This window comes from Bufo gargarizans, chromosome 7, assembly GCF_014858855.1.
Source record: "Bufo gargarizans isolate SCDJY-AF-19 chromosome 7, ASM1485885v1, whole genome shotgun sequence".
NCBI classification, from domain to species: Eukaryota; Metazoa; Chordata; class Amphibia; order Anura; family Bufonidae; genus Bufo; species Bufo gargarizans.
The window spans coordinates 26,394,454-26,417,361 of NC_058086.1; the positions used below are offsets into that span (position 1 = coordinate 26,394,454).

Genomic DNA, 22,908 nt, shown 5'->3' on the forward strand with positions numbered 1-22,908 from the left:
TGGAGCTATCGCACATCTGCTCTCTACACATCCTGCATACATGATGGGAGTAGTGGTCTCACTTCTGCAGCATAGAACTGCTTCTGCTTACCCATAGGTCGTTATTAAAAATTTGACCCCCATGGCCATATATGACCCGGGCATCATGGAAATGCCCTAATAACCTGTTATCTGTGAATGTCCACCACCTGACTGGTTACTTAAAGGGGAAGTCTCGTGAAGACAACTCCTGTCCATACTTTCCCATTAGCGCTTTAGATATCATAGAGGTCCCCACCACGGACTGCTCACTTATAATTGGCTCCCATTTTGAGCAGTCCTTGCGTTACATGGCGGCCATTGGTCTGAATACTAATGCCTGGCTGGTTAAATTATAGAGTTTTTGTCTGCCTGCAGCAGCCACTAGGGGGCGCTCACTGCATATTTTCTTTTTTATTATTGAGTTCAATGTATAAGTCGTGTGCAATGAGCTCCCCCTAGTGGTGGCAGCATGAAGACCTGAATTTTATCATCTGATTATGGCTGCTTTAAAGGGGTATTTCATCCCAGGTTCTTAGTTACAGTTGTGGCCAAAAGGGTCCGAGACTGACCCAAATTTGGGGTTTTGCAAAGTTTGCTGCTTCAGTTTTCTTGATGGCAATCTGTTATGAAGAGGGATCAGATGAATTGCAATCATCGCCGTCATTCCTTGCCTTTTAAAAAAATAAAATTGTGCAGCCTGTTTATATTGATGACCTATCCTCATCTGGGGTCCTAGACTCCCATAAACCCCCTACCCATCCACACACACTTGGCCGGACTTGTAAAGGAAGAATTACTTACCTGCGTTCTGGCTCCCCTCTTTGACATTGACTAAGCCAATCACTGGTCGCGGTGGAGACCGGATCTGCTTGCGTCATGTCAGTTTGTCATGACGTAAGGGGATCCGGTCAATGCCAAGCCCAGTGATTGGCTGCAACAATGTCAAACCAGATGTTTACAGCAAGGGATCCCAACGGAGCATCACAGGCCGAGCGGAGAAAGAGCGCCAGGATGGAAGTAGGTCATCTTCCCTTGACAAGTCCGGCCAAGAGGTGAGGGGGTTGCATCCTAAGACCATTCATGTGCGGGGTTGCTTCTCCTCCGTGACGTGGGCTTTCTTACCACTTTGCCTAAGTAACAGCCACAAATAAAGAGTGGGATCAAAACCTTGTCCAAGAGCAACTTCTCCCACCCATCCAGGAGCGGTGCATGAATGCTTTTTCCGGCATAATGGAGCACCACGTCGCCAGGGAAAAAGTGATAACTAAGTGGCTCGATGAACAAAAAAAATAAAAATTTTGGGTCCACGGCCAAGAAACTCCTCTGATCTCAATCCTGTAGTCATCACTCTGGCTTAGCCCCAAAAACTGATATCCAGCATGCCGGGGCGAATTGCATAAGTCTTGATGTAGAAGGGTGAACACTGGAAATATTGAGTCTTTGCAGAAACCTAATGGATTTGTAAAAAAAAATAAAACTTGTGAAATGCTTATAATTGTATAATACATATCTATTGAGATTTGGAGCATGGTGGTCTGCTGGGCAGCACAGGCCCAGGATTGTTCTGCTGTTTGCTTCCGTGTGTATGTAATTGTGCCAGCAACAGCATGTAGTCAGTGTTGGGGTGGGGGGGGGGGGCATTCATGGCCTGTCAACCTCCCCCATCATTTTCGTGGCGTCTGCATGTTTGTATAAGCTGACAGCCGATCGTTGGGATAATGACAGCTCAGTGCAGCGGCTGATTTTCCACGAGGGTCTCTAAGCCTCTAGTCATTACTACAAAGGGGAATTATTGGATGAAGAGAAGAAATCCTTTCATACTTCATGACCGGCGTCTGTAAGTGCTGCTGTGTTTACATAGGAGGCACCACAAGGACCAGCATGCTTTGCAGGCCTCAGTAGTCGGGGGAGCACTGTCCCAGCTCTCAGTTTTAATTCTCCATCTGTTTTATTCCACCCCCTGAATCTAATCTTCCTTGTATGAAATATTCTTCCTAATTGGAGTCTGTGTAGTGAGTAACCAGTGAAGACCTGAGCTGCTGCGCTCTCAGAAGTCACGTGCACCTCCCAAGCTCACGTCCCTCAGCCGCTGTGATGACGGCATTCGCATAACTCCAGGATTCCTAGAAAACCGGGGTTTACATTACTTTAGACTTCCTGGAAATCTCCAGAGCACGATTTATATACAGTATGGGAGGCCTGGCTGAACACTGCCACCTAGTGCACAACTCAGCAATTACAGTTCGTTTTCTGATTCTATATGATGGGAACAAATCCAGTTCTTGGCAGAACCTTTATACGCCCCTCACATAGAAACCTGCTTTTTACAGCTGTTTGCAGCCGTACTGATAAGGTTAATCGGTAGCCTATCGAATACTACAGCTTATGTTGGCCCTGTATAAAATGCTTTTCTCTTTATTACAGGTGATGTGAAGCTAGAATCTGCATCCCTGATGGAGCAATTACGAGGAGAGGCCCTGAAATTTCACAAGCCAGGTCAGTTATCCACAGCAGTCGTCAGGGCAACCCTTAGGATATCATTGTTCCTCTCCCTTCCCTCTGATGTGTTGCAAGTTTTTAACAGCGGACACCCACGGCTAATATCTATGATCGGCAATAACACCGATCACAGGCATTTAACCCCTCAGATGCTGTGATCAGTTGTGACCACAGCATCTGAGCAGCTTTAGCCCCAGGGAGCGCAGCATTCTTGGGGGAAATACAGCTTCCCCGTGCTGAGAGCGGGGAACCATTCATTCACTGTGGTAGCCTTGATCACTCTGAAGGATCCGCGGCTACCGCAGCAATAGTTCCCGTCACAGGAACGTATTGAATGTCCCATAGGCTGCAGTGTAATTCATTATGGTCTAAGGAACAACTGCACGTTCAAGTTAACGGGGGAGGGGGGGGGAGAGAATCTAAACTGCTGGTTTTGAAAATGTTTTCCAAATTTTTTATTTTTTTATTTTTTTTGTATTAAAGGGATTCTGTCATCAGATTTTACCCCTCTAACCTAAACATATGCTCATGTCCAGACTAATAAGAAGAATCCTAAGCTGGCCTTATTAAACCTCACTGCGGCTCTATTTGCCCAAAAAACTGGTTTTTATAACCTGTCAATCATTTACTTAAGGTGCCCAAGGGGAGGCACCGGTAATACAGGGTGCCCGGCTGCACCCCTAGGGAAGGCGGCGCTGGGCACCGGATCCCGGTCTTCAGCGCTGCCATCTACAGCTTAGCGCCGCTTCCACAATCCTCCCCGTCCCTCTGCCAGATCCTGCGCACTAGGATTGCCGAGGTGGCGCTGAGCTGTAGAAGGCGGCGCTGAAGACAGAAGGCATTGCTGGGCACCGGACGCCGAGGGGTGCAGCCGGGCACCCTGTATTACCGGACCTCCTCTTGGGCACCTTAAGTAAGTGATTGACAGGTTATAAAAACCATTTTTTTGGACAAATAGAGCCACAGTGAGGTTTAATAAGGCCAGCTTAGGATTCTTATTATTAATCTGGACATGAGCATATGTTTAGGTTAGAGGGGTTAAATCTGATGACAGAATCCCTTTAAAACACAATAAAAACTATATAAATGTGGTATCGATTATAATTGTTCTGACCCGGAAATTGAAGGTAACATGTCATTTTTTTTTTTTTTACTTCATAGGAAACACTATAAAAAGAAAACCCATAAAAATGTGGTGGAATTGCGTTTGTTTTTTTCCCCCTATTTAGAATTTTATTCCAGCTTCCAATTACATGTGCAATATAAAATGGTGCCTAAATATGCAGCGAGGGAAAGGGTTAATCATGCTACTTTGTTCTCTTTTTGGAAACAATAATACTTTAGAGCTCCCTCTAGTGTCTGCAGAGGATGGCAGCAATGTGCACATCTTATCCACTGACACAGAGGGCGCTCTCCACACTTAGTCTATTACTGTCTCTGTGGAGGCCAATAGCTTGACTTTGGAAAACGTGACAAAATGAGATGAACTGCCAATTGAATGTTTCTTTGTCGCCCGTTTAGGTGAAAATTACAAGACTGAAGGATATGTGGTCACCCCAAATACTATGGATCTGTTGAAAAAACACCTTGAGATCACCGGGGGGCAGGTAAAATATATTCAGCGGTGTTAAAATATTGCAAAACCCAGTTTTGCGTATTTAAACTAGATTTAGTCGTAACTGTAATTTTTACGTGCCCATTCTGTTGGGCTCCAGGTCGGCAGTTCCGCTCCCAGGTGCACAGAGGACAACATCCGTCGACTGGGGCACACGTGACCGCTGCAGGCTGAAATGAGTACATTCTCCCCCTGCGTCACACTTGACCTTACTTCTAACACAGGGGGAGCAGGTCACCTGTGATTGGCTGCAGCGGTCACTTGTGCCCCCGTCGACGGATGTTGTCCTCGGTGCACGTGGGAGCAGAACTGCCGGCCCGGGAGCCTGACTCGCCAGATCCATCGGCGAGGATCAGTTATGCATCACCCCTTGGGTTGGGCAGGCCTGAGCCACTCTTGCGCTTCTTGCAGACGAGCGTTCCTCCCGCAGTGAGTCCGCATCGCAGCACCCGGCCTGACCTCCCAGCCCTGATGGGATTCACATAGCATTATATTGATTTAGGATGCTATGTAACCCTTACACTTCTGGAATGTATTGGATAACACTGGCAGCATTATGTCAGTGTTATCCAATACATTCCAGAACTGTAAGGGTTACATAGCATCCTAAATCAATATAATGCTATGTGACCCCCCGGCAGCGCTGAGAGGTCAGGCTGGGAGCTGCGCTGCGGGAGGAACGCTTGTCTGCAAGGGGCCTTAGAGTTGAATCACCTCTTTAACGGCTTTAAGATGCAGATTACTGTGAATCAGGAGGTCCAGAAGCCCCTACATACAGTAGAATGGGGATGTTATGCAGTTCCTTGCACAGCTGGGTGGCTTGGGGACTTCTAGGACCCCCGCCACAAATCATAAAATAGTGTGCTTTCACTTTATAACATGTGAATTGCCCATTTAACTCTTAAGGGTTTATAATGGGACAACCCTTTTTATCTACAGGATAGGACATATCACGGCGGTCGGCCTCCCACCTGTCATGAGAAACTGGGGGGCTCAGCTGTACTAGGCAGGTGCCATAGAATGGAATTCACCGGCAGCACGCATGCATGACAGGTGCTCAGTTCAAATGGGGGAACATGAGGCTGCTGTTCTTGTGATCTGTGGGGTCCCCGGTGTTCAGACCCTCACCTATCAGACATGTATCCCCTATCCATAGGATGTAATGGGGTAGCCCCTTTAAGTGGAGGAATGGGGTTTGATTATATTTTAACTCCACTCAAAACCTAAAATATTCCCGCCGTACTGTCACATCCAGGAAGCTGAGATATGGGGTGCTGTTTGGTGGGGTTCAAACTCTCTGGAGCCGATTCACTTGTCCCTGTGCTACCTGTAAAGAGGCGCAATCACTAACGTTTAAATCCGTGATTCCCCCCCCAGTCCTTGTAATCTGTACCGCTGTTTTTTTTTGTTTTTTTTTGTTTTTTTTTAATAGGTGAGAACTAGGTTTCCTCCAGAACCAAATGGCATTCTGCACGTCGGTCACGCCAAAGCCATCAATTTCAACTTTGGATATGCAAAGGTAAGAGGATGACACAATTTACAGTAATACCGGACCGAAGTCATTATTATAACATTTACAGGCATACCTAGACATGGTAACCAGGTTGTGTCGCTGATGATATTTGTGATGTATACACACAGGCGAACGGTGGCATCTGTTATCTCCGCTACGATGACACCAACCCGGAAAAAGAGGAAGAGAAGTATTTTACAGCCATCAAAGACATGGTGGAATGGCTAGGCAAGTATGAGCTGAGATGCTCTTTATGGATGCAGTACTATGCATCTGCCACATGGTGGTGCTGTTAACCAGATTACTGAATGTTATAGCTGCCTTTTTATGCCGCCATATGGAATTGGAGGTTTTAAATCATTGTTCGTAAGAATTCTTGTTCAGGAGACTAGAAAAGCTGAAATATGGATTATCAGATTGGAACAAATATGGCTGTCTATACATCTCCAGCCAGAAAACTGTGACCAAGTTATCCCAGTCTCCTGAATGGAGCAGTATGGCATAGCTTCTGTTCTATAGCTGGACAATGCTGAGTATTACCATTGGTATAATGCAGCAGAGGAACTCGTAGATGGTAAAGAATGCCGACTTATAGCCACACGTGGCATGAGACATCAGTGATGTCGTCTGGAAGTGCACGGTGTCACCATATCCCTCTGGAAAATACAGGAAAGGATCTGAATTGTACGTCTTGTTCTTCTTTCTTGCAGGATACAATCCGCACGCTGTGACTCACGCCTCCGATAACTTTGACCAGCTGTATGAATGGGCGGTGGAGCTCATTAAAAGGTGAATGCTGAGAGCAAGAGAAACGACCTCTCCTTCACTAGAAAGAATGGGGAGGGGGTAACCGCATGAAAAAAGAAACGCAAGGTGCGAATAGTGACTTAAAGGGGATTCCCTATCCGCAGGGATACGGCATTAGTGTCTGAACGGTGGGGTCTGACTCCTGGAACCCCTACTGATCATGAGAATGGGGGTCCCATGTTCTCTCGTTTGAAGGGAGCGGTGGTCATGCATGTCCGCTGCTATAGGAGCAGACAAGCACAAGCGTCGCTCCATTCAAATGGCGGAACACAGGACCCCTATTCATGTGATCAGTGGGGGTCCCAGCACTCGGACCCCCCACTTATCAGACTCTTATCCCCCATCCTGGGATAATCTTAAAATAGAATCTTGTAACCCTAGCCTTGCCAAATCAGTCTATCGTTTCCTGTTATCAGCCACTTCAGGCAGGGGAATGACACCAAGTACAGGTGCAGCCCTGCAATCGGTGGTTAACCCACGTGCAGGTACCACGGCTCAGCCCGGTGTCGTAATAAGGTTCTTGTCTGTTTCTAGGGGCCACGCCTATGCCTGCCATCAAAAAGTGGATGAAATTAAAGGGCACAACCCACCTCCTTCACCATGGAGGGATCGGCCGGTGGAGGAATCGCTGCTGCTCTTTCAGGTAAGTTTTGACGTTTTTTTTTTTTTTTATATAGGTTTTTCTCTGTGCCTGGTTAGAGCATATGGAAGCATTACAGCTGCAGTTGTAGCATCCTGTATAATAAATGTGACACGTTGTTTAATGTCCGCACGTTAAAAAAAAAAAAAGGGGGGGGGGGGATGCACAGAATTGGGGAAATTCTTTCGTCTTTCATTTCTGCACTGCCAAAAACAAATGTTGATTTTTGTATAACCCTAAATTTTTCCACAAGCCGATATACAGCTACATTGACACAGTACACCTCTACCTCCTGTGTGGTCGCTGCGCCTGGTTACTGCAGCGTGGACCCCCTTTCTCTTGAATGGAGGAGCTCTGCAGTAATCGGGCACATCCACTCCATGGTGGATGGCGCCATGTGTAGTTTTGGAGCCATGGCCGGTCAGTGCTGGGAGTCAGACACCCGCCTGTCTGGTATTGATGACCTATGTATGTCCTGGAAAACCCCCTTCAATAGGTTAAGGAGTGAGAAGTGTTTTCGGATACTCGCCGATCGTCGCACAGCAGTGTAGATTGGTGGATTTGGTGCAGTTGATATTATATACCATTGTGATTACAGGGAATGAAAAAGGGAAAATTTGCTGAGGGTGAAGTCACACTCAGGATGAAGATGGTGATGGAGGACGGGAAGATGGATCCAGTTGCAGTATCGGATAAAGTACACCCCGCACCACCGCACAGGAGACAAATGGTAGGTGCCATAGTTACTGCCTGTCCATCAGGTTGGTCCTCCACACACAGCATTGCTGTCCTCTCCCTGAGATACTCTGCGCAGGGAGCAGTGATGTCTACAGCTGCCCTATTCCCTGTACAGTAGGACGTATCTCTAGGGAGACCGGATCGTTTTGCTGTCCCTCTGCTCCTTTATGTGCCGGGATGTTATTTCTGCATCTCTGAAACCCCCTGGTGTCTATGTTGTAGACTGCAGGACAAGAAGAGATGCTACAGAAAGCATGAGACTTCCAAAAAGCAGAGACCTCGCCTCGCCTCTGCTTTATTTCACCTCTCGCACATTATCTGTTTTATTAGCCCATATAATACCTGTTGGGTAAAACATGCGGCTGTACGCTGCTTATGGGATTATTTTTTTTGTAGTAATTATATTTAATGTAACTTCGGCACCCTGCCTCCCTCCACGCCGCATCCGGCTGGCCATGGGCATGGTTACAGGCACCGCTCCAGCAGTTACGTGCCCGCCACCGCTGAAGCCAGTCAGTGACCATGCCCTTGCACTGTCAGATAGAAAAACACTCCAGAAGATGGAGACAGCGGACTGGAGCGGTGGGGAGCAGGTGAATAGGAATCTTCTTTTTCAGGAGGCAGGCTGCGGGCATGACATAAGTATTATTATTACTGGAAACCCCCTTTAAAGGAGGCCTAAACCTTTGCTGAAATCACAAATGTGCAGCAGCCATTCTCGGCGCTCTGCACCTTCAGCTTTCGTCGGCTCTGCTTTTCCAGTGTGCGGAAAGTATACGGGATCCATATTCCCCATGCTGGAAAAGCCGAGCCAATGAAAGCTGAAGGTGCAGAGCGCTTTCTTACTTTCAGTAAAGGTTTAGATCCCGTTTGCAGGGATTGTCCAGGACATTTAATATTTCAGGTGTAATTAGTGCATCTTTTTAATTGATTTTATTTTCAGGAAATCAACATGTGTTTTGCGACATTTTGGTCGGATGTTCGACCTTTCCCAAGAGCTACAATAGGATAAAAAATAATAATGTATATACAAACATTCATATATCAAGTTTGTGTATAAAAAGTATATGATGTAAAAAAAAAAAGCGTAATCCATATTGGTACCAGAGACCTGGAAGTAAAATCAAATAAAAAGACTCAATGATTTCACCAGAAACAGAGGAGCGCTCGAGTTCCTTCCTATGTATTATTCCTGGTTAGGAACCGTAACTAACAGCACCCGTGATTTTTATCTTGATTGTCAGGAGTAGGATAAAGGCCTCATGCACACGACTGTATGTATTTTGCGGTCCGCAAAAAATACGGAAGACCTCCATGTGAATTCCGTATTTTGCGGAACGAACCAGCTGGCCCCTAATAGAACAGTCTTATCCTTGTCCGTAATGCGGACGATAATAGGACATGTTCTATTTTTTGAGCGGCAAGGGGCATATGAAATGCCCACGGAGTAACTTACATTTGTTTAAATGACTGGTTCCGCATACAGTCTGCGACAGACCGGGAATTTTCCAGCGGGGCGATACTATTTTTGTTATCACATCCCCTTCTTTCTTCAGTCTATTTTTTAAATTTCGTGGACAACAATGACATTCTCATCCTTGTTTCCCATCTGGGGGGAAAACCTCATTCCTATTTTTCCTTGAATAAGCGGCACCAGGCGCTTCTGGCAGTCGCTTATCTTGCCTGTTGAGTGTATGGCAGGGTTATAGGTCAGGAAGTCCTTATGTCATATTATCTGATGAGTTCCTCTGAACATCAGCCATTACAACGTATAGGTGACCCAGGAGCCAAGTGCATCTCTCCGAGCTGACCCTTCACAAGTCTGCTTTTCATGCTGCGTGTAATCATACGTGATGGTTATTAATCTTTTTGTCCTGCTTGGTTTCCTATTCGCAGGTGCATTTATCCCACCTATGACTACACCCATTGCCTCTGTGATTCCATAGAACATATCACTCATTCTCTCTGCACCAAAGAGTTCCAAGCCAGGTAAGAGCGACATCCAGTAACCACTGCCCGGGATCCTCTACAATTCAAATTATATACCAACTCTTAAACACATCCTGCGATGCAACCGAGATATTGCATCCCAGTGATTAGACTGTCCGCATCACGAAAATCCCCGGCTGTCTCTAAACCATAGATATCGGGACCAGAAGTGATGCCAGAGCCAAGCAGTGAGGGATCCAAATGGCAAGGACTGTGTGTTCCTGTCACATTTCACTCCTCGCACACGTCCGTGTCTGCTAATTATTGTGCTGCTAAGGCTACTTTCACACTTGTGTTTTGGGTGGATCCGTCATGGATCTGCAAAAAAACGGATCCGTTACAATAATACAACCGCATGCATCCGTCATGAACGGATCCGTTTGTATTATCTGTAACGGCCAAGACGGATCCATCATGAACTCCATTGAAAGTCAATGGGAGACGGATCCGTTTTCTATTGTGCCAGATTGAGTCAAAGAAAACTGATCCGTCCTAATTGACTTGCATTGTGTGCCAGGACGGATCTGTTTCATCAGACGGACACAAACGCTGCAGGCAGCCTCCAGAGCGGAATGGTGACTGATCGGAGGCAAACTGATGCATTCTGAGCGGATCCTTTTCCATTCAGAATGCATTAGGGCAAAACTGATCCGTTCAGGGCTCTCGCAAGCATCCAAAACGGATCTCGCAAACGGAAAGCCAAAACGCCAGTGTGAAAGTAGCCTAAGGTTATCGACTTTGATAGAAAGGTCAGGTAGAGGCTGGTAAAGCACTGCATCTGTGGTAATGTACCTGGATGCAGATTGTAAGGTCAGGCTGCCTGCTTTTGCATGGCTGCCTATCATTGCATATTCTTTCTAGTCGGATGACAATCGTAAAAGCTTGTCGGACAAAAGCATTTTGTGCTTGAATCTCACTAATGGATTCTGGGATGGCGGCTGCAGGCCTCATGTACATGGGATTCGTATATTGCTATAGCTGATGTTAGGACGTGACATTACTTCAATAATCTTCTTGTTGAGGCCCATGAATGAGCTGGATCTCCTCACGGCCTCTGACATTCAGAAGTATGAATGTAATGTTTTCCGTATTCATTCCCCCAAGGCGGTCGTCATACTTCTGGCTGTGTAACGCACTGGATGTTTACTGCCCCGTGCAGTGGGAGTATGGACGCCTGAACCTGCACTATACAGTGGTGTCAAAGAGGAAGATTATTAAACTGGTGGAAACGGGAGCCGTCAGGTCAGTGATGGGTGTCCTTCCGACCCAGAGGAGACTGTATGACCCTGGAAACCCTCCCGTCAGGATTGTAAACGCTTCTCTTATCATCCTAGGGACTGGGATGATCCTCGTCTCTTCACACTGACCGCTCTGAGGCGGAGAGGATTCCCACCCGAAGCAATTAACAACTTCTGTGCGAGGGTATGATTGTTTAACCCTTTCTTACATTGGGTCATGTGATGGCTTTTTGGTGACTAGTTCTGTGACAAAATATGGAAATTCCTTCAAATTTCTTCAGTCATGGGAAACTCGCTTAATCTTATTGAAGAGTGCCATAATGATCTTTTTATTTAAAAACTAGCAACAAAATATTACAATATATTTACAATAAAATGACAAGAAAAACATAAAAAAATTAATCGAGTTACTATTAGTAATCACTTATCAATAATCAAAGTTATTAATCACTTAATGACATCAGAACAGACAGTACACGGTACACAGACCCTCCTCCAGTATACATTATTTGGACTATTTTGTAGGTCTTTTATACTGACTTCAGACTTTCTGTAATGTTATACTTGACGGTATTACAGGAGAGCACCGCGCACACCACAGATGGTACATGGTCACCACATTTATCACATATAAAGTACTTTAGTTATATGTCCTGAGCTACGACAGGAAGTCTCCATATATTATCTGATGGTACGGCTGTGCTATAAGATGGGGTAACTGCAGGACCAGGGACATGACCTTCCATACCTGGATACTAAAGGGACACTGACAGGAGATGCTCCATTGTCTCTACTATCTGATCACACTCTTCCCTAGAGCAGGTCCTGTCTGATACATTACAGCATTTTAGATTGGCTCGGACATACATCTTGCCATAAACTGCTAGCCACGCCACGTCTCTCATGTGAGGAGGCACTTAAGGATCTTGTAAGATTTTTGCAGCCTGCCTGGCGTCAAGAGTTCCTCAACTGAACGCTAAACTGAGATTTTATTAGGTTGTCATAGATCATCTTCCTGCTGAGTATCCTAACCTCATCGTAAAGGATCCTCCATCTAATGATCTTACTGATAATATAAACTCCATACCAAGACACGTTGTTCTTAATGCGCCTTGAGATCCTCTTAATAGTCACCTACCGGCCACACAGACACAAACTGCTGGATCTGGCTCTTAAAGGGAACCTGTCACCGGGATTTTGGGTATAAAGCTGAGGACATGGTTGCTAGATGGCCGCTAGCATATCCGCAATACCCAGTCCCCATAGCTCTGTGTGCTTTTATTGTGTAAAAAAAACTATTTGATACATATGCAAATTAACATAAGAGTCGTATCTTACTTGTGTGACCAGAGAAGAGTCATATTTTCAAGCTCTGACTCATCTCGGGTTAATTTGCATATGTTTCAAATCGGTTTTTATACACAATAAAAGCACACAGAGCTATGGGGACTGGGTATTGCGGATGTTCTAGTGGCCATCTAGCAACCCATGTCCTCAGCTCTATACCCAAAATCCCGGTGACAGGTTCCCTTTAAAGAGATATCACCAAGGTTTAAATGTCGAAATCTTACAAAATGAGAAATTTCTCATCAAAAACATCAAGTTTAAAGAGGAGCTCTGGACAAGGCATTGAGAGTCCACCCTCGCTATGGGGGAGATGGGCAATGTTCCTCCTGACTACACTCACCCTGCTACCCCACAAGAAGTGGAAGAAGGCATGGGTCAGTCTGGGGCGCAAACTCTCTAGCACTGGAAACGCCACAGAGATATACAGGAGAAGCGGAAGCAAGAACCTTCTCATCAGGCAGATCTTCTCCTGATACGTCAGCTTCCAGCTCTTCACCTTCTGCTCACACACAACCAGCTTCTCCTCCCAGTTCACCTTCCCTTCATCTACTGCCCCAAAGACAACTCTCAGAATCTTAATTTGGCTCTGGACTGTCATGAAGGGCACAGAAGACATTGCTGTCATTCACCGGCCAAAGGGCCTCACTCTTCTCCATGTTCACTGCTGAATTTGAGACTTTAGAAAGAGCTGTTATTTCCTTTTCTACTACTGCACAATAATCTCTAGAAGACACCAGAAGAGTCACATCTGCGTAGGCGCAGAACTTTATAGCTTCCACTTTTTCCTGAAGATGACATCTCAACCCTTGAAAAACTGTATTATTCTGCAACTTGAAATCCGTCCAGCAGTTACTGCAAAAAACGACTTTGATTGATATGTAAATGCGTCCTGAAGGTGCCCAGAGGGGCGTTTTTTTTCTTCTTAGAGAGCCCAGTACCGCCCCTCTTTCAGTGCCCAGCCCGCCATCCTTGTACTGTCTAACCGCCGCCCCCAGCCTGCCACAGCCTCCCCTCCCTCTCCTCCCCCTCCCTCACGCCGAACGAAGTCTCGCACAGGCGCAGTAACCACTGAGGGCTGTGCCTGTGCGATCAGCCGGAGACTGAGGGCGGCAGCTTCATCCTCGTTACTGGGCATGCGCCGAGCCCAGTGACGTCCGATGCTCGCTCTTCCCTCAGTCAGCAGGGAAGAGCGAGCATCGGACGTCACTGGGCTCGGCGCATGCCCAGTGACTAGGATGAAGCTCCTGCCCTCAGTCTCCTGCTGATCGCACAGGCGCAGCCCTCAGTGGGTACTGCGCCTGTGCGAGAGTTCGTTCGGCGTGAGGGAGGGGGAGGAGAGGGAGGAGAGGCTGTGGCAGGCTGGGGGCGGCGGTTAGACAGTACAAGGAAGGCGGGCTGGGCACTGAAAGAGGGGCGGTACTGGGCTCTCTAAGAAGAAAAAACCGCCCCTCTGGGCACCTTCAGGACACATTTCCTTATCAATCAAAGTCGTTTTTTGCAGTAACTGCTGGACGGATTTCAAGATAAAAGAGCACAGCCTAATCCAGGTAAGCTGTGCTGCATGGCTGCTTTAAAATCGTTTTTTGGCTTAGGGGAGGTGACAGAATCCCTTTAAGAGACTTGAGGCGGTCGTACTGCAGCTCTCATCTTCTGCTTGATCTGGCTGACGCTCTCACTGTCCACCTTCTCTCCACTACTCATCCGGCCATATACCTAACTTAGCTGTAGCCTCAGTGCTGAATACCTCATATACCGCACATTACTGTGTCTCCTGGCGGTACTTATTATAAACTGCTTGATATCCACTTTCATACCCTCCCACCACTCCGCTGTGTCAGCACACGTACACCGGGTGGTCCTCCGCTCATTATAGAAGGTGGTAAAGGCCTCTCTGAACTCTGGATCTTACAGCATCGAGCTGTTCACCTTCCAGTAGCCCTTACCACAGACCACGGCCCCGGCCAGATCCAGCGTGACACTCGCCATACAATGGTCAGAACTCTATGGGGCTAATCGTATACTAGGAACATCTCATGCCCCTCTCAATGTACGCTCGGTCTATTCTACTGGTGTTGCCGGCCTTGTGATAAGTGTAAGCTCTCCTGGTGCAATGTGAACCATAAGGATCCACTAAATGAGCATGATGGACCAGATTATTGAGAATTCTCATCATATTTCAGTTGTTTGTGACATTACGGGAGACACTATTAAAATCCCTGCACATTATAAACACCCTGGATGTAAAACAATATGGCTTTATCTGCTGGATCAAGTCCCTCCTCTCCTTTCTAGTTCTGAGGAGCATACATATTAATGGCTCTATAATACAGTGTCCAGCATCAGGCAGCGGCCCGGACAGATCTCCAGGACTCGCTCCACCTCAACCTCCATCTTATTGAAGAGAACCGCCACACCATTGTTTCTCTCCAGCCCAAAGGACCAGAAAGATGCTCCATGTCTCCAGTCTCTCTTGGCTGCAAACACCTGAGCATTGCTCTTCAAATAAGTCTCCTGTAAGAAGATGATGTCTGATCTCTCCTGAGACAGACGCTGGTAGATCGCCTGTTCACGTTTAGAGCTGATTCTCAGCCTCATCCAGGTCACTTAGTTTTCTTACTCATTTTCCTCCTTCCGCTGCTGTGACCTGTAGTGCCTCATCTTTTGGTGGACACTGGAGGGTCAGGTTCATCTTCCTGAGGGTCACCATCAGGGTTATGTGAAGAAACATACTCATTTCTGCCTTTTCTTCTGACTCTTCCTCCCCTAGCGCACCATACTGCCCGGAGGTTATGGCCGGCACTGGCGGATCCAGGGTTTTCTTTGCTGCAGTGACTTTTCTAGAAGAATCCGCTGTGGTGGTCTTTCTTTTTTACCGTCTGGAACCCCTCTTCATACACAGAGGGCCTCCTGAGCCCTGCACCCGGATCAGCATGTTCTGTAAACGTTCAGGCAGTTGTTTAGGTGGTTTGGCAACTGGTTTACTGGTCACTTTACTCTGTATATGAGGTTTCTCTTCAGTGGCTGGTGCTTGTAGTGCAACAGGAGGTACTTTAGTTTCCACAGCAGGATTTCTGGATTTAGGTCTTTTTAATGGCTGGCACTTGTAGTTCAGCAGATGATGGTACTTGTAATGGAGCAGGTGGACTATCAGTCTGTACCTCTGCTGGTACTTGTAGTGCATCAAGTGGGCCGTCACCATCTACAGCAGGGTCACTAGTACTTTGCATTACTTCAGTATGAGGACTGTCAGTTTCTGGGGCTGTATCTGCTCTTGCAGTGACATCCTGCTTGACCTTCCTCCATGGCCTCTGAGATCTCATCACAGTCTTTATTATGATCCGCATGCGGACAGTCCCGAAACGTATGACCCACTCCTAAGCACAGGTTACAGATGACCAGACCTGTACAGTCATCCTTTGAATGTCCAAACTGTCCACAAAATGAGCACTTAATACAGGAGCAGTTGATGGCGAGGTGCCTGCCCCCATATCTGTGACACAGCCGCGGCTGACCGGGGTAGTAGCATATCCCTCTCTCTGAGCCCAGGTAGGAGTGTGGCAGATGTCTGGTCACACCATTGCTTTGCTCTAGTTGTATCACGGTGTATCCGCCATTCCAAATGTCTTCCTCATCATAGATTTTTCCTGGATGACTCTTCAACAGACACTGTCTGCTCAGCATAATTTTCCATAATAAGTCCAGATCATACTGAAGCTTAAAGCTGATGTCATAGATCCTGCTGGAGGGGATATGGATCAGGGCGTATACCTCAGATGCCTTAAACTTCATGAAGTCCTTTTGAAGAACGTTCCCTATGTAGTCTGGAGGGGAGGTTTTCTTCTGGACCCGTATACTTAATCCTAACAGCGTTTCTTCTCTGAGGTGGAGGGTTAGCCGGCCTTGTGACATTGGAGAACAGTCTCCTGAATTGTGGACGGTCAGCAGGATCATCAGTGCTGGGCCTCCCCTCTACAGGCTTACTGACTCCAGATTGTCCTGCAGATCCACCTGTGTCTGCTCCAGACTTATGTTCTCCATGACACTGTGGACGGCTGAGGGTCCTGTATACTGACCTCCATACTGACCTCCATGTCTGCTCCAGTCTGTAGTTGTCTCCTCTGAGAGCTGACTTTCATCTACAGCGCTGAGTGGGGTCTCGTTCACAGCACTGAGTGGGGTCTCGTTCACAGCACTGAGTGGGGTCTCGTTCACAGCACTGAGTGGGGTCTCGTGCTCACACACAAGATTGCTGCTCACATTCACTTCACCAAAGTTGCAAACTTCTTTTTCTTTGTCTCAATCCACAAGCACTACAAGTTTCAGTTGACTCACCAGCCACCATTTCCATATTATTGCTTCCTTCATCTCCATGCTGCAGGCCACACTCCAGGCTCTGGGCTTTCCCAGGATCATCAGCTCAGCTCAGCTCCCCTCCCCTCCACCCGGGTCAGAAGCCATGTCCCCTCCCTGCAGGGAGCTCAGCAGCACACATCTATCCTCTCCTATAGACAAGAATATAACTACTATAATACTGCTCCTATGTACAAGAATATATCTGCTAATTCTCTATGTTCCCCTGTATACAGGTCGGTGTAACAGTTGCTCAGACGACGATGGAGCCTCACCTGCTGGAAGCCTGTGTCCGTGAGGTCCTAAATGATACAGCCCCCCGAGTTATGGCCGTACTAGAACCCCTGAAAATCACAATCACCAACTTCCCTGGAGATCAGGTAAGTCGCCGCTGCTGTTCTGATCTGGTCAGTTTTTGGTTTGTCCCCCTGTGACCTCTGATGTCTCCTTACAGGCGATCGATGTCAAAGTTCCAAACTTCCCCGCAGACGAGTCGCGAGGTTTCCATACTGTGCCTTTCTCTTCCACCATTTACATTGAGCAGACAGATTTCAGGGAGGTAAGTGACCAGTGTACAATGGATTAACTGTGGGATGCCGGGTTTTGTCTGCTTGTACTTGTAGTGCGTCAGGGGCTAATTTTACAGATTCATAAACAATGGACAAGGATAGATGTTTTGTCCTTGAAGTCTTCTAATATTCCCTCCTTCCATTTCTATGGTAATCAGATGAAGGGAAACGGATAAAAAATAATAAATAAAAAAAAAAGGTACTTTTGCACAGGTGGACAACTGGCCTTAAAGGGCTCTAACGGTGATCACACCTGCCTGGCCCTGTCAAGCAGAGGGCAGCGGAAGCTGCAGAGAGCAGAGCCTCTCGGTGTAATGGCAACGCCCCCGTTGCTCCTAGAGACTCATTTGCTTATATTAAAACATCATTTTCCCAGCAATGCGGGCACATAGGAACATGGGACCAACACAGATGTCTTCAGCTGACAAGTGTAACAGGTCAGCCAGTGTCATAGGTACAAAACTGCTGACAGATGCCCTTTAACGTGCGGCGATTGCTGATATAAAAAGTAGATTGGCTCTTGTTCAAAGAGATTTTTACACTTCCCAGTGCAGTCAGTATGAGGGCAGATAAGGTCATGCGGTCCCCATGCAGTTGGCATTATTTTGGCCGCACAGTCTGTTTACACGGGGGATGTGTTCCTAACAACAATGAGTTTTCGGGCCTGCATAAGACATGCTCATTTTTCGTCTGATTTCTGCCATGTTTACACAGGTCAATAATCGGGCACGTCTTAATCAGGAGGAACGTACAGGGGCCCAAATCTACTAATCCTGTAGATGGTGTAAGCTTAGACCTGCTGTCTGGACCTGCACCAGGTTTATCACAGGGCTCCGGCTGGATGAATAATTAGATGCAGGGATGGACACTTTTCTCTGACAACCACTTTCAGTCTATCTATCTATTTATCCCAAAATTTTGGCATAAAATGGCACATGTTAGGCCCACCCACTTCCCTGAAGCTTCATCCACTTTTAGCTAAGCCCCTTTCTTTTCCTGTTGGGGCGGAAAAAAAGTGTAGAAATCCTAAATGCGCCAATTTTTGGTGCAGACACAGATAAATATGGACCACTGGACACTTGGATTTTTTTTCTTCTCTCCAGCTGTGTTTGCTGTGGTCTGGGATGGGTATATATATAAAGTTAGGGCCTATTACTGGGATGCTTTGTACCTTGGTGATCAGTGTGGTCCAATAGCCTTGACTGCTCCCCAGGACAGGGGATCAGGGGTCTTCAGCAGTCTCTATGTACCACGGCGTGCAGACAACCACAGCAATGCGTCATGCAGATGAATAGAGCTGTGTTGCAGTACCGCTGGGTCAGGAGAGGGGCCGTATCCAGAAAACAGAACCATAGGGGGCACTGTTCTAGTTGGTCACTGCAGTCAGACCTCCGTAGACCAGATCCTAATGATGGGCTATAAACAGAATGGTGAAACTCTACAAGATGACGACTCCCAGAACAGCCGTCTTCTGTTCGTTCCTCCAACGTATGAAGGTTTCTGCGCCACAGAGAGCAGATGATCAGTATTGTTCATGGCCATAAATAAAGAGCTTTGTGTTCATAGGTGATGGAGAAAGGATATAAGAGGATGACGCCAGACCAGTCGGTCGGCCTGAGACACGCCGGTTACGTCATCTCCGTACAGAGCGTCATAAAGGTGAGAGTTCACACCATCTTCTCATAATGTACTTTGCATTCGTTCAGGACAGGCGTTCCTCAGATGAAGAATGGTGCCTGTGGGAGTCTGGATGCTCCCTGGTGTTCTTGGGGCCCCTACAATCTGTTCCCAGCCTAGATGGCATTGACTGTGCAGTCTCTGTCGCTGTGGTTCTCTTTCTTAGGTCTAGTTTTAGTGGATATGGGAACAGCAGGGTTTCTGGATCATTGGACAGTTTATAGACTTGGCATTAATGAAACCCCTCGGTTGTACAGATGACGTAATGCAGTGAGACTTCCAAAATGGAGAGACTCAGATAGGAAGAAGTACAAGGTCCCATGGTGCACACAGAAGAGCTTAAGGACCCCTATTTCTGGTGAAGGACTGATTAGGACCCCCACATTCTCCCCCCCCCCCCCCAAATACGGTTATAATCAGAGGTGATATTAGGATCCTTTGTCCTGAATTTATTTATTTTTTCTTCCAACAGGATGGAAATGGGAAAGTGGTGGAGCTGGAGGTCACCTGCACCAAATCTGATGTGGCTGAGAAGCCCAAAGCTTTTATCCACTGGGTGTCCAACCCTCTTGTGTGTGAAGTTCGTCTCTATGACCGACTGTAAGTAGGCACCAAGTCACCAACCTTCTAGTTTGCTCTTGATCATGCATTGCTAAAACCCCCCGGCTGAGAAATGGTACATGCTGGGACAAGAAGTGATGCTAGATGATAGACCAGTGAGATCTCCAAAGTGGGGGGGGGGGATGTGGTGTCCCCCTGCTATTTCACCTCTCACACAGATACATTGCAGGAACAAATAAAGCACAGCTACATGGAGAGGGTTACAGGCCTACGTGACGGCATTACTATACAAGCCCAACTGTGCAGTCCTATAAAATCTAAACACTTTAAGGGGTTGTCTGAGTTAAATGGAAAATAACATAAGAAGCCATACTTACTGCTCTTCTCCCTGCTACATTCCACTCTTTGCAGTTCTCACGTAGTCTTCCTGGCTGCGGGGATGTCGCGTACACACCATGTCACGGTGCAGGCAGTCACTGGCCTCAGCAATTTATGTTACGTGACTATTGAGGCCAATGATGGGCTTCAGCGGTGACGTGGCGTGCGCAGGACATCGCTGCTGCAGCCAAGAAGATGACGTCAGTGCTGCAGGAGCAGAGTGCAACACTGAGAGCGGCAGGGGAGAAGTATCTGCATAAATGAATGAAGCACTAGTGTGGACTAATCTTATTGTTTTAGGTTCCTGCACAAGAGTCCTGAGGATCCCTCTGAAGTTCCTGGAGGATTCTTAAGTGATATAAACACGGTAAGTTCTAAATACTGTAAACGCTGGAGAAAAAAAAAAAGCCGCATGTGGCTTTGGAGCAGGTAGGAGCCGCTCCGCTCAGCTAATCCTGGCTTAGTACATGGTTACAGGGTACCCAAGCGCTATGCCAGCATTTAGCCATCCTCGGGAGGCGAGGCAATGCATGCTCCTGCCCATACTCCGTTCTCAGTGTGATCGCTGGGGTCCAGCTGCGGGCACCAAAAGTGATCATAAGAACAAAGTCCCCAGAGTCCTTGATGTAAATGGAGAAACAGTGCACATGTGTGACCGCTGCTCTATTCACTTCTATGGGACTGACAAAGATCGAGCTGTGTAGTGTGCCCATCAGTCCCATAGAAGTGAATGGAGAGGCGGTCACACGCCGCACTATTTCCAGAAGTCCAGGACCACTGTTCATTTGATCACCAGTGGTCCCAGCAGCTGAACCCTCGGCGATCAGACACTTATCCACTTTTGTGCGGATATTCTTTATGGGGAAACTCCCTTTTAAACAGTAGTGATTTATGAAGACCAGGAGTTGTCATCTCACTCTTACGACTGAAGAACTCGGCCTCTTCTCAGTCTGAAATGGCTGATTACAGAGAGAAGTAGATTAAGGTCAACCATATGGCAGGACCTAAGATTGATTGTCCCTTTAAGGGGGCACACATGGGTATCAGAATAGGTGGCACCGCAGCTGCACAATCTTCATCATGAGCTTTGGAATCGAGTCCTTGGCATTGCTGAGGCATTTACTTCTTTGGAATAGATATTTCTATACATTACATGTAGACTGTTACTGGCCAGGAGGACACATGTAGGAGCAGGGCGGCCATGTATACGCCGTCCCTTTGTATCCCATCATCACTTTCCGAGACTGAACACACAGTGCCCCCTAGTGGGGAGTCTTATTGCAATGATCCCTTCCCCCCCCCCCCCTGTCTACATTCTTACTGTATCGATAACCCACCTCCTATTTACAGAACTCCCTGACCGTCATCCCAGATGCTGTTGTGGATCAGTCTGCAAAGAATTGCAAGGCCTTCGATAAGTTCCAGTTTGAAAGATTGGGCTACTTCTCTGTGGATCCTGACACCACTGATGACAAGGTCAGTTCACACTGCGGAGCCTCCATGCATCACTAAAACCCCCCGGCAGAGCAATGGTACATGTCGGGACAAGAAGTGATGCTAGATTATAGACCAGTGGGATCTCCAAAGTGGGGGATACTGTGTCTCCCCGCTATTTCACCTCCCACACAGACTGAGGACTAACAGAGGGAAATAGGACCCTTAGTGTACATGAAAACACGCCTGAGACTGCACTAGTGAGATTCTGATGCCCTGCTAATCTCTGTGCAGGGTTCTCAGTAGTGCAGCCTCAGGCTTAAAGGGGTTATCTAATCCCTATAATGACCCCCAGAATGCTGGGGCCTCTCCTCTAGAACATATTTAACTGCTCCCCAGCACCCGCGTCCCTCTGGATCCCTGCACAGCCACCACTGCATCTCCCTGTTGCGTGGATCAAGACCTTCTGGGGGCAGTGTGGTTAATAGCAGGCCGCGATGGTAACCAGCCGCCCTAGCTGCTAGGGAGTCTGGTCAGGGCCGCTATTGGCTGCACCCCCGTCACTGGATGTTTAGATCCGTGCAACAGGGAGATGCAGCGGAGGACGTATAGGGATCCAGAGGGATGTGGGTGCCGGGGAGCAGGTAAATATGCTATAAAGCAGAGATGCCCAACCTGTGGCCCTCCACTGTTGCAAACTGGACAGCCTACAGCTATTAGGGCATACTGGGAGTTGTAGTGTTGCAACAGATGGAGGTTGGGCATCTCTGCTTTAAAGCTTATAAATTCAACAAAGAAATAGGATACTAGTTTTTCATCCATATCCATGTTTTTTCCCCCCAGTAGCTATACAGTATCATTGCATTTATGTTGATAACTAGACGAGGTCGGTCAGGAAACTGATAAAAGCTCCTGTTCCCGATCCTGTTTGGTCCATAATAACATTTGGCTCTGGCTCCTTGTGTCTTTCAGATTGTATTTAATAGGACAGTCACGCTGAAGGAAGATCCTGGGAAGGTGTGAGTCCTCTGCGTACGTAACCAGTCCAGATACTCCGGAGCGCTCTGCACAGTGACCCATAACAACCGCTGCCTTAAAGGGGATGGGGAAGAGGCTTTATCTAAAGTCCAATTGGTTTTTATTACTGGAGAAGTAATAAACATGCACTTATTTAATTAAGACTCCATCTATGTTTCTAGGTGGTCAGTATGTTGCGATTCACTTTTCTGCCTGTTGGAGGAGCCGTACACGCCACATACACTTGGCCTAGTTTGCATTTACACTTCTGTGGTGCAGAGGATTTCCGATATGGGGTTATCCCTCTTATCACTGATTAGCTTGCATGCATTCAGATGCCATCTGCTTCGGGCATCAATGTAAGCTTGTGCCTGTTACTTTTTTGCTTCCAAAGAGCCAAAGGTACATTTTGGGTGTCCGCCACTCCATCAAGCAGTGACCGTGCCCATGCAGATGTGATGCCTCCCTGCACAGCAGTGCTTCCAATCGTCTTGACGCGATGGGGAACTGCCCGC

The 22,908-nt window shown here is 47.3% G+C and overlaps 1 protein-coding gene and 1 non-coding gene across 2 annotated transcripts in view; both read left to right on the forward strand.

Moving 5' to 3' along the window:
• Positions 1 to 22,551, forward strand: part of QARS1 (glutaminyl-tRNA synthetase 1) — a 46,854-nt gene extending 24,303 nt beyond the window's left edge. The window contains 18 exon segments of the mRNA XM_044301191.1: positions 2,446 to 2,517; positions 4,042 to 4,127; positions 5,568 to 5,654; positions 5,777 to 5,876; positions 6,359 to 6,437; positions 6,990 to 7,098; positions 7,694 to 7,780; positions 7,782 to 7,825; positions 9,730 to 9,822; positions 10,927 to 11,064; positions 11,157 to 11,244; positions 16,994 to 17,137; positions 17,212 to 17,316; positions 18,893 to 18,985; positions 19,476 to 19,603; positions 20,243 to 20,309; positions 21,293 to 21,418; positions 22,349 to 22,551. Coding sequence (XP_044157126.1) covers positions 2,446 to 2,517; positions 4,042 to 4,127; positions 5,568 to 5,654; positions 5,777 to 5,876; positions 6,359 to 6,437; positions 6,990 to 7,098; positions 7,694 to 7,780; positions 7,782 to 7,825; positions 9,730 to 9,822; positions 10,927 to 11,064; positions 11,157 to 11,244; positions 16,994 to 17,137; positions 17,212 to 17,316; positions 18,893 to 18,985; positions 19,476 to 19,603; positions 20,243 to 20,309; positions 21,293 to 21,418; positions 22,349 to 22,399 — 1,697 coding nt within the window. The 3' untranslated portion in view covers positions 22,400 to 22,551.
• LOC122944285 lies at positions 8,020 to 8,150 on the forward strand. The gene has a single exon (XR_006390964.1). It is a non-coding gene; the product is annotated as a small nucleolar RNA SNORA14 (small nucleolar RNA).
• Positions 22,552 to 22,908: the final 357 nt, after the last annotated feature.